Here is a 12,698-nt window from a genome sequence, read left to right as displayed (position 1 = left end):
TGATATATCTCTTTTAGGGATTACCCTGACTTCTAGTCTCTCTTGGCAAAAGCATACGTGCCTCCGTAGCCAGGTGGGCAGGAGCAGAGGTGCGTAGCACACGTTTCTTGATTAGACCAGGGTTTGTGCCCACGACCACCAAATAGGAGGATGCGGAAAGGTCAGGGAATGACCACCGCATATCCCCGGAGCAACATGGCCTTAGTTGCTAATCCTCCTAAAAACCAAATAAAAACAACAAGCACATTACAAATAATGCTTTAAAAACTTGGTTTTCTCTTTCGTTCTCGGCTTAACTTTTCTGCCAAACAGCTGTTACAAATCGCAGCTGTGTACAAATCGCAAATCCGCCCTACCATGGAATATTGTTCCCAGATCTGGGGTAGTGCTCCCAAAACCTCTCTCAGACTTCTAGATTCCATTCATAAGAGAGCAGTTAGATTAATTATTGACTCTTCTCTAACGAAGTCTCTCCACTCTCTGTCTCATAGACGTATTGTTTCTGTTGCATGCCTTTTCTGCAGATACTTCCATGGGCACTGTTTTTCTGAATTGGCTTCTATAATTCCCGCCCTCTCTTTTAAAACAATCCGAACACGTGCCGCCACCAGTGAACATCCATTTACTATCCAACTTCAAACTCACAGAACCAACTTTTCATCTTCCTCGTTTAATCATTCAACTGCCGTTTTCTGGAACAACCTTGCTTCATATGTATTTCCTGAAAATTACAGTCTACAGAAGTTCAAGTCTTATGTCAACTAATATCTTCTTTCGTCTTCTCAACCTCCAACCCAAGCATGGTACTAAGTACTATAGGTTCTAATACCTCTCGTGTTTGGGGTTTTCATAAAAAAAAAAGAAAAAAAAAAAAGATTTATTTTTGAATAGAAAAAAAAGCAAACTGGGCAAATGACAAATTCATTTTTTAAAAAAATGGGCCGAAGACAAGAAATCCCCCCATCCCATTTAAAAATTAGACAATAATTATCCAAAACAATATTGCTCATATATGTTTTATTTCAATAAATTTTTATTTAATAACTTTTCAGTTTTAATAGATTACTTACCAATCATAGCATAATGTGTTATTAAAAAAATAAGTCTGAAAATGGGGTAAGTATTGACAATTTATAGCTTTTATGGAATCCTATTCTTTGCATTTCTACTACGTTTTTAAAGAACATACGTTGTGCATTATAGCAGAATGAGCTTTATTTTGTTCATTCACTTGGCTTTATTTTGTTCATTCACTGAGTGAAAAAGTCTTCAAGACTATAAATAAAATTAATTACACTAATAAGATTTATTTTTAGTATGTAGCTACTAAAAACAGATGAAAACATAGAGAAGTGCTAATTTTGGATGGAACATTTCACAGAAGTTTATGGAAGGCTGGAGATAGCTAGAATGGCAAGTCATTGCTGCTTGCATACACAAGATTTATATTTTTAATCAAAATAAAAAATAAAATACAGTGTGAGCATTTTTTGTTCTCACGTTTTTGATTTTACAGTGTAAATGTCATTTACAACATTCAACTTTCTAACTGGACATACAAAACTTTTTTTATTCATATTAGTCTCTGAAATACTAAAATAGTGATATGTTTATGTGATAGTACTTTCAATGACAAAAATTACTAAACTGTCTAAAGCTACAATTGCAGATTTGAAAATATATCATTATCGCAGTTGAAATCAAATAACCAAAATTTTAAATTACCATTGTTTCCAGTTCATATCCAGTGAAGAGCGACAAAATTGGTACAGGAATTACTCTTGCCATGCCTTCTCTTACAGCATTTACTTGGTCATCAAATTCATGCAACCTATGGGGACAAACACTTTCATAATTTACATGAATACCATTTGGAAGAGTTCCTAACAGTAAATAAACAGATACCTTTTTTTCTTTTTTTTTTTTTTGTTAACAACGATATTTTAATATGTTAACTGCTGGTTGATGCATATATGCGTGAAGGGTTTTAAATCTATCTGGAGAAGAAAAAGCCGAATATTTGTCAAGAAACAGTCACCACCCTCCCATCTCTTTCAGTAATAAAAAGACAGTTGTAGTGTGAATATATGTACAGTTTAGGCTCCTTAATTGAGCCATAGTGAGAAGTAGCCCAAAAATGTTACATCTCTCCCCGATCTAGATTCAATCCCTTAATTTTTGAATTCAGTTTTAAGATCAGAAGCCAATTGGGCAGTGAATGAGTTAATCAAGGGATTCATTTAAAAATTATGGTTCATAACCTTTTTTTTTTTAATGAATCGCTTGGCTAATTTACTATTAGTAGTGGTAAGTGATGCAAGGAGACTAGATTAAATGGAATCAGCCAATAAAAAAAAAGAAATAAATAACCAACCACATCATCTGTCTATTCTTCTAATAATTTATCGAATTCTTCCTTATATTTATTCAAACTATCCATTTCCATAATGCCAAATGGAAGCTCTCTGGCTGAAATTTAATTTACTAATTATCTATTTAAAGTTTTAAACACATCAATCAGGTCTCCTTACAAGTGGCTAATTTTCAACTGCTGCTATTTACAGAAGTGAAGTCTCTCATGGTAAGAGTACTCTTGTGTTCTTGACAAACCTTATTGTTCTTCTCTGCACCCATTCCAACTGATCCACATCCTTCTTAAAATGGGGGTTCTAGATCTGTATGCAGCACTAAAGATGCAGCCTAACCACTGCCTTATAGAATGGGATAACCACCTCCTTAACCCTGCTGGCAAAATTACTATATATAGCCGAGAGAACCTCTGAGTTGTCTTAGCAGCCTGTCTGTAATGTTCAGAGAACATCATGTCAGACTGTACAATTACGCTAGATCCCTTTCATCCTCCATAATCTTGAGTGTGGCCATCCAGTTGGTATGTTACTCTAGGATTACTGCTACCCATTTGCATTAGTACTTTGCACTTATCAATATAAATGAAAAGTACTGCTACTTCTCAGCCCATCTGCCAATTTTTATAGTTTTTGCAGTGGTATGCCTTTTTTCCTGTCGTTGTTGTTATTTGGTTTTTAGGAGCATTAGCAACTAAGGCCATATTGCTCCGGGATATGCGGTGGTCATTCCCTGACCTTTCCGCATCCTTCGTATTTGGTTTTTTCCTGTCATTAACCACCCTGTCAATCTTTGTATCATCTATAAACTTAGAGAATAAGTTTGACAGGCCTTCATCAGTATTATTAATAAATAATGAAAACAGGAAGGGGTACAGAAATGGACTCTGAGGAACTCCACTAATAACATTAGGTCAAGAAGAGCAGTGCTCATTTATAACCACCTTCTGTCTTCTGCTACTCAACCATCTCTTCATCCATAGCAGTAACCATAGCTTTTATCTTAGTAGTAACCACAGTTTTTACCATAGCAGTAACTTGCCCCTAATGCTACTCTGCTCCAATTTGTACAATAGACACTGTCTACGTGTCCTTTCATGTGGACAATGTCTATGTACTAAAATCTAAGTGTATGTCATATTATTTTTTGCATCTGGTTCTTTTGTTATTGTGTCAGAGTAGCTAATCAGATTGGCCAGAAAGCATCTGCCTTTAACAAATACAAGCTTCGATTTCTATATAACTGCATTTCTGTCAAGATGATCCCACAATACTTCTTTAATCACCAACTTTAATCACCAACTATGGATTGGAAACCTATAGGAACCTCCCCCTTAATCCAAGAATGCTCTCATAATTATGGCCAAAGGTTTGTTTACCTCTTTTAGTGCTTCTTCTAAATCCCTTTTAATACAATTGGATCTATTTCATCAACCCCAAATGCCTTATTTACTTTTAGCTTCAACTATTTATCTTCCACTTTCTTCTAAGTTATTAGAAAATCATTTAATTACCAGTTATATAACTAGTTATACTTTTGGTATTCCCTCCCTAAAAACTTCATGTGTAGATGCAGATGCAAAATATTTATTAAGTTTGTCAACAATCTGAACAGGATCAACAATAGCTAATGCCACTCACAGCTAGTAGGCCAATTTGGTTCATCCTTTTCCTTTTAGTGTTAACATAAGCAAAGAAGACTGCTACTTTTCTTTGCATCCTCAGTCACAGACTTGTCATAATCTGCCTTAGCTTACCTAAATCCCATTTAGCACCAGTGCCTGAGAATGTTTGCACTATTAAGAGCATTTCTTGGTTTTAGGATTTGCTGGATCGGATGTCTCCAATAACAATTTCCTGACAAGACAGTGAAAATGATGATTTTCCATTTGGTATCTGAAATAGAATCCAGAAATTTTGAAATAATTTAGTAGTCCTAACATTATATATTAATAACTATCTAATAAGTGTCTAATAGTTATTAGATAGTGTCTAAAAAGTGTCTAATAGTTGCTTATTAGATAGTTTATTTCCAGTTGAAATGTAAGAGAAGATGAAGACATCCTTAAATTTCTCATAATTTTAAGGAATTACTGAACTGTTAATATTTGATACTCTCAGAGTCCATTTTTCTTATAATGCAGCTCAATAAAATTATAAATTACTTTATTCTTGAAGTAAGATACAGTGCAAGGAAGGTATAGCAATAGCTTATAAAACTAGTTTGGAAGAAATCTTAATTGGCATGGAACCATTAATTCAGTAAAGTTATTTGAGACACCCTCTCCCCACCACTGATCATCATCAATGGTGAATGTTGTAGTGTCAACAACATGCTTGTTGGATACTGGAGGATTGGAAGTTAGTGCTGGTTGGATGAGTCCAAATACACAGTACAACAGTAGCGTAGCTACCCTTTTTCGGGCCAGGAGGCAAAGAACATGTTCGTTTGTTTGTTATTTGATTTTTAGGAGCATTAGCAACTAAGGCCATATTGCTCCGGGATATGCGGTGGTCATTTCGTGACCTTTCCGCATCCTTCGTATTTGGTGGTGACGGGCTCGAACCCTGGTCTAATCAAGAAGCGTGTGCTACGCACTGCTGCTCCTTCCCACCTGGCTACGGAGGCGCCTGCAAAGAACATGTTCGGGCCCCTGAAAATTGCAAAACCAGGAGACAGCCAAAGACGCCGGGCCCGGAGGCAATTGCCTTGCCTGCCTACATGGTAGCTATGTCACGGCAGTACAACACACCAATGGAGGCCTTCCTTCGTGTGTGGTGCAAGCAACACCACTCCATAGATCCACCACGCATGGTGCCCACTATCCAGGCAGGTAATGGTGGTTGTTTAATATGGGGCATGTTTTTCTGGCAAGAACTAGGACTCCTGGTGCAAATGGGCAATGTTTCACTGATGAGGTCTACTGGCAGCTCTTAGTAGAACATGTGCACTCTGCCACATTGCATTTTATTCCTGGACAGAAATGGGATCTTCCAAGATGATAATTTGCCATGTCATTGGGCCCGCACTATGTACAAGGCTCAAGGAATACAGTGAAGATATCACCCATGTTGATTAGTCTCCAAATTCAACTGACCTCAATCCAATTGAACACCAGTGGGATGTTTCAGAATGGGTAGTGAGAAGTATGGATATGCAATCAACATCTATTCCAGTGTTCCACAGCCGGTAGGCTGCCACAAGATGACAGGTTGTCCTTATCTTTGCTGAAGCTGTATACCTATAAATAGCACTATACGTATTATGATTAGAAATTGACAACCGAGAACTTTTACTTTTGTAAGAAATTAATTGTACATTATTTACACCCAGTTATAGTTTTTATATATGTTTGTAATGCTACTCATTGTTACATTTCACAATATGCCTTTTTTACTGAAACACAATGTTGTACATGTGGGACAGTAAATTATTTTTCGTGCGAGTATCAAACACTTCATTTTTAAAGTTTTTTGTGTGTTTGCCCTTCCAATATTTCTAGTTTTTTTTGCTGCACTGACTGAAATAAGATGCCACTTGTTAAAATTAGATGCGTACATGCTGTTCCTTAAATGCAAAAATCCCATCTTTTATTATTTTATTGGCTTGTTTTGATATCTGTCCCTGTTTGTCTGTGCTACTTCAACTTTATTACTGTTTTTCTGTGCTGATGCACCCACTCTTTATTATATTGGTATTGGTATGGTTATTTCTGGCGCAAGGGCTACTTAGGCCATATTGCGCCTATAAACGAGGTGAGGATTTCACGGTGTCTGTAAAAAACAGTTAGAGACAATTATACAGATTTATGCGTTTTAAGAAGCGGAAAAATTCCGGGAGATTTGCATCATTACCTATGAACTGTTGGAGTGTCAAAGGTTGTTGGAGATTACTGTATGAAGCTTTTCGGGCATCAGTGTATAAGGTACATTCAACGAGTATGTGCTTTATTGTGAGAACGGAGTTGCAGTGCATACACTGCGGAGGATCATTCCCTGTAAGAAGAAAAATATGGGTGAGCTGACTGTGCCCGATCCGGGCTCTGGCCAGGATGACTTCTTCTTTTCTGTTTACAGAAAAACTGGAAACCCATAACTGTGGTTCAGGTTTTATTTCACGGAGCTTGTTATTCAGTTGAGATTGCCATAGAAGTGTCCATTGTTCTTTGCATGTATTTCTTATATGGGATCTGTAGTCCATATATGGAACATAGTAACCTGGTGATGCTATGTTGGATGAATGTTTGGCTGCATAGTCTGCTTTTTCATTCCCTGATATCCCAGTGTGACTTGGGATCCAGCAAAAGATGACAACTTGTTGGTGATCATGGATATGCATTAGTTGAGATTTTATAGATTTTATTAAGGGATGTGTTGTTGAGGAGGAATTTTGCAAGGCCAAGATTGAACTCTGTGAGTCACTATATATTACACTTTTTTGGATGGACAGGTGGAGAATGTTTTCTAAGGCAAGCTTGATAGCATATAATTCAGCTGTATAACTGCCGCATTCGATGGGAAGTGAAACAGAGATAGTGTTAAAGGGAAAGACAGCTGCAGCACCGACTTTACTACCAGACTTTGATCCATCAGTGTATACTTGCGTAAAATTTTGGTAATTTTGTGTGTGAGCGGCATGCAGTTGCTGTATATTGGTATTTGCAAGCGAATGTTTTCCCCAGTTTAAGAAATAGCTGTCACAGGATGCTTTAATATAGGACCATGGAGGATCTGAACTGTTCAGATCATGAAGGATTTTGTCCAGATGTATATTCCAATTTTGTGATAGTTCCTGTAATCTGATGCCAGCAGGTCGAACTGCTCTAGGTTTATTTCTGTAGTACATTGAGAACTGTGGGTTGTTAAGTATTGGCCAATTGGGGTGAGAAGGCAGACTTTGAATTTTGGCTGCATAGTTCAGAAGTAACATCTTTCTCCTGAGGCTGAGCGGAGGTTCATGGGCTTCAACATAAAGACTTTGCACTGGCGATGTTCTATAAGCGCCTACAGCAATTCTGAGGGCAGAATGTTGAATGGGGGCAAGACGTGCTAGCACGCTTTCCCTAGCAGAATCATACACCGGGGCGCCATAATCAAGGCGAGATCTGATCAGGGATCTGTACAAGTGAAGTAAGGTGTACCGATCTGCACCCCATAATGTAGAAGAGATAATTCTTAATAAATTCATTTTTTTCTGGCAAGCAGTCCTTAGATGTGTGATATATTCTAAGAAGTTCAGTTTATTATCAAAAATTAAACCAAGGAGACGAATGCTATTCACCACTGTGATGGGATGATTTGTTAGTTGTATCTCTGGATCTGGATGCATCTTTCGTTTATTACAAAAGTGAATGACTCTAGATTTCTGATAGGATAATCGGTAACCATTGTGTATCATCCATAACTCAATGTTATTTATAGATGTTTGCAGCTGCCTTTCGATAAAGCTCATGTTTTGCGAGCTACAAGACACAGTCAAATCATCAGCATAGAGGTAAGAGTTTACAGCTTTTGGAATATTTTTTGTCATCTGATTTATTCTAATTGCAAATAAGGTTGCACTGAGTACAGAGCCCTGCGGGACTCCTTCTTCTTGTATGAATGTTTGCGAAAGTACTTGCCGATAGTGAACTTGAAAGGTCCTGTGTTGTAGGAAATTCTGTATGAAGTACGGTAAGTGTCCTCTCAGGTCCAGGGAATGAAGATCTTTCAGGATACCAAACCGCCAAGTGGTGTCAAAAGCCTTCTCTATGTCGAGACATGCCATTACTAGATGTTTGTTTTGGATAAACGCATTCCTGATGTCTGTTTCCGCTTTGATCATGAGATCTAGAGATGATCGGTGTTTTCGGAAACCAAATTGATTGTCAGAGATAATATTTTGGGAATCAAGATACCACGTTAGTCGACGGTGTATCATTTTTTCTATGGTTTTACTTAGGCAGCTTGTGAGCGAAATGGGTCTGTAATTGTTCGGAATAGAATGATCTTTCCCTGGTTTGGGTATCGCCAGTACAAAAGCATGACGCCAGAGGCTGGGGAAGGAATGCTCCATAAATATGCGATTGTAGAAGGTCAGTAGCGAAGATAATGATTTATTGTCTAGATGTTGTAACATTATGTAGTATATTCCATCCGGGCCAGCAGCACTGTTTTTAGCGGTGGATAAAGCTTCTTGAAGTTCTACCAAAGTAAGTGGTGTATTGTATTGGAAAGAGGATGTAGTTCTAAAATTCTGATGGGATTTTTCTGCTACAGCTTTAATCTTTTGAAATGATGGATCATATGCCGTAGAGTCAGACAACTGTGAAAATACCGTCCCTAGAGCATTTGCAATCTCTGCAGGAGTAGATAGCTCCTGTCCATTCACGGTGAAAAGTGGGGACGACAAAGGGGGAAATTTACCATTTAATTGTCTTATTTTCCTCCAAATAATTCTTACATCAGTATTTTTATTAATTGTAGTTGCGAATTGAACCCAAGAGTCTCTTTTTGCTTTCTTTCTAATATGACGGGCTTTAGCTCTAATTTTCTTGTAATTTATAAGATTAGTGGTGGTAGGATGTTTGCGGAATAAATTCCATGCACGGTTTTTTTCTTTTTTTATATTCTTACAATCCTCGTTCCACCAATAATTTCTGTTTCTACGAATGCTTGACTTTGACTGTGGAATGGCGGTGGATGCAGCTGCTAGAATCTGTTTTGTAATATGGTCGGCAACTGTGTCAATCGGATGAGATTTGATGATCTGATTGTCGAAGGATACGTTAGTGGTATACTTTGCCCAGTCTGCCTTGGAAAATTTCCATTTTGTGTGAGTTTCTGAAGGTATGCAGTGTGACGTTTCAATTTTACATATTATAGGGTAGTGGTCACTATTGAGTGGATCATCCAGAGCTGTCCACTGGATACTAGGGAAAAGGATTGGAGAGCAGATAGAGAGATCTATTGAAGAGACTGTTCCTGTTGGGAGGTGGAGGTAAGTTGGCGAACCAGTATTTAATATGGTTAGATTCCGTCTTTCAATAAGCATTTCGATGATTTTTCCCCGTCCGTCTGTATTGGAAGAACCCCACAATGGATGGTGTCCATTGAAGTCACCCAATAAGCAGAAAGGGGTTGGCAACTGCTGAATGAGATCTTCAAGTTCATGTATGGTACAAGGGCGACTGGGTGGCAGGTAGATTGAAGCAAGTGTTAGGGTAACGCCAATGGCTATTCGTGTGGCAACAATTTCAACATTGGTTTGTAACTGGATGCGTTTGCAGGGTACTCTTCCATCTATAAGTATCGCTACCCCTCCGTGAGCATTATTAGTAGCAGGTCTGTCTTGCCGAAAGAGAGTGTAATTTTTTATCGAAGTAGACACCTGAGGTGTTAAATATGTCTCTTGTAAACAGATTCCAATTGGTTTATAACGCTTAATTATCTCGTGGATGTCGTCGATATTGCTGCGAAAGCCTCTACAGTTCCATTGGATGATGTTTTTCATTGTTTGGATTTAAATGAGGAAGCTGTGTCTGTCTGCTTTTTGGAAGTCTGTTTCTGTCGGTCAATTTTTATTTTGTCTCGCTTTGAAAATATTGGTCTGGCGTCTATTACATCTTCTGGATGAATTTCCAGAATGGTTTCCGTTTCTTCATGAGAGCAAGTCTCATTCGTGTCCATGAAGAAAGATTCAGCATGCTGCTTGTTACCGGGATCAGAGTTTTCTGTTTGACTAGATCTTACAGGAGTTGTAAGAGTAACAGGAGGTATCGTGACTGGTGTGTTATTAGATCTATTAGAAGTCTGTTGCTTTGAGGACTGAGGTACAGTAGAGAGTAAAGTTCGAGCCCATTCAGAAATAGAGATGCTTGGCGGGATTGATGTATCTGTTTGAACTGATATTGAGTGAAATTTTTGAGCAGCGTCGGCATATGTACGTTTTGGCATCGGTATTAGTTGCTGTAATTGTTTTCTGGCTTCGGAAAATGAGACTTTCTTTTCTATCTTGTATTTTTGAATTTTCTTCTCGTATTTCCACTGATCGCATGTTTTTGAGAAAGCTGGGTGATTGCCTTTACAATTAGGGCAAAGTGAGGACTGCGATTTACAATCAGCTTGGGCATGTTCCTTCGATCCACAGTTAGGGCATACGGCATCGCCTCTACAGACAGTTTGGGAATGTCCAAATTTTTGACATTTATAACACCTTAGCGGGTTTGGGATATACGGGCGAATGCGGCAGTTCAAATACCCGGCTTTTACTGATGATGGTAGGTTGGGTGAGCTAAATGTCAGTATGATACTGCGAGTTGGAATAAGTTCGCCATCTTTCTTAATCATGATTCTCTTCGCTTGTATGACCTTCTGATCCTGCAATTCGTTGACAATTTCCTCTTCTGAAACATTCATTAGGTCCCATTCTGAGATAACACCCTTGGAGGTATTGAGTGTTGCGTGTGGTGACACCTTAACAGGGATTCCATTGAATGTTGTGAGCTTGAGAAGGTACTCTGAATGTTTAGAGCTTGTAGTCTCAACCAACAGGTCGCCAGATTTGAGACGGCGCACCATTTTGGGGGAACCTGCTACATTTTCCAGACACTTTTGTATGAGGAATGGCGATAGATTGCCTAGGGCCTGGTTCGCTAAGGAATGCAGGATCAGGAAACTCGGATGTTCTATTAGGGAATCATCCGTCTTCAGTCTCTTTCGGTTGGTTTTGTCATCATTAGGTTGGTGCAAATCCTTTGAATTTGGATTTGCTGTCTGAATCGGGGGAAAGTATTCAAAGTCCATGTTTTCCTCCTTTTGGCCCTGGGGGTTTGCTTTACCACCCAGGTTTCCGGCCCCGCCACGGGGAGGCAGGAGCAGTGCCACAAGGTGACCAAGCGGCTGGGTTAGGAAGTTAGTATTAATATAAAAAGAAACAGAAAGGTGGTTTTCCTTCCTGGGCCTTTGCCTACTTCTTGTAGTGCGAAAGAGCTACTTTGATCAAGAAATCAAGAAAAACGGTTGTTGAAACAAAAATAGAATCTATTCGCTGAAAATCTCTTTAGGAAAAAACGCTTTTACAGACGCACTAGAATCGCTTGGCCACGGAACGCTTGGCACCCGGGGCCCTCTTTATTATAAGACTATATTTTAAAGCAACAGATGTGCCCCTTTCTCTGTTCAAAGAGTATTGGTCCCGTGTCTATTACTTTCAGTTTCCTCACAGCTGTGCTCTGAAATACTGTGATTGTGAGCCATAACATTGTTGATTTTACCATTTTCTTTTTTTAACAATGGACAAGCTCCTCGTAAGGAGTAGTCCATCCATAAGTGCAAGTACTGAAAGTGACGAGCCAAAAAAAAAAGAAACAAAAATTAGGGTGCAGAGAGTATAGTGATAATTATTTGTCTTTTGGTTTTTTCTGGTGTGGTGATAAAACATGTCCAATCCCTGAGAGTCTTGTGTGCAGTGAAAAATTCAGCAATGCTGCTATGGTTCCCAGTAAACTGAAACGACATTTCTCAACAAAACATTGTCTAGCATGCAAAGATATCAATTATTTTTGGCAGTTGTTGCAACAAAACAAAAAACAAGTCAACGTGTTTTGGAAAAGTACAGGAAGCTAGCTATAAAGTAGACAAATTACTGTAAAGGCCAAAAAGTCACACACAAGAGCCGAAACTTTGTTAATGCCAGCTTGTAAAGAAATGGTGAAAATAGTCCTGGGCACAGAAGCTGCTGACAAAATTTCAAAAATTCTACTCTCAGTTGATACAATCAGTCTCCGAGTCAGTGATTTGTCCAGTGATAATGAAGACATTATAAAGGAGAAAATCAACAGCAGTCAGACGTTCTCACTTCAGATCAACGAGTCCACAGATGTTAGTGGTTGCGCTCAACTTCTTGCCAACATTCGGTTCATCGACGGAGATGTAATTGCAACAAATTTTTTTTTTTTTGCAATGTACTATACAAGCGAGTCACTGGGGAAGAAATATTTCATATTACTAATGAATATATGCTCCAAAATGAATTAAATTGGAAGGATTGTGTTAGTGTTTGCACAGATGGAGCAGCTTCCATGACAGGTTGAGTTAAAGGCTTTGCAGCTTGAAGTGAATCCTGACACACGATGAGACCATTGCCTTATTCACTGTAAAGACATTGTTGCCAAGTCTTTGCCATCTGCTCTGAAAGTTGTGCTGGACGAAGTAGTAAAAGTTTTTTTTTTTTTTTTTTTTTTATGAAAACCCCAAACACGAAAGACATCAAAACCTATAGTACTTTTCAACCCATGCACTGTACCTATAGTACAGTGCATGGGTTGAAAGAGAAGTATGGGGGGGTGCCGG

At 38.5% G+C, this 12,698-nt stretch overlaps 1 protein-coding gene across 1 annotated transcript in view; it reads right to left on the bottom strand.

Annotated features, from left to right (window-relative positions):
* HERC2 (E3 ubiquitin-protein ligase HERC2) overlaps window positions 1-12,698 on the bottom strand; it is a 971,627-nt gene that overhangs the window by 34,798 nt on the left and 924,131 nt on the right. Inside the window, exon 80 of the mRNA XM_090372402.1 lies at window positions 1,726-1,831. Coding sequence (XP_090228528.1) covers window positions 1,726-1,831 — 106 coding nt within the window. The remainder of the gene's footprint in view (window positions 1-1,725; window positions 1,832-12,698) is intronic.

This window comes from Mastigoproctus giganteus, chromosome 1 (genome assembly GCF_048544385.1).
Source record: "Mastigoproctus giganteus isolate SK-2022 chromosome 1, ASM4854438v1, whole genome shotgun sequence".
In the NCBI taxonomy this organism is placed as follows: Eukaryota; Metazoa; Arthropoda; class Arachnida; order Uropygi; family Thelyphonidae; genus Mastigoproctus; species Mastigoproctus giganteus.
Note: the sequence above shows the minus strand (reverse complement) of the source record. Positions and strands in the feature narration are given on the sequence as shown.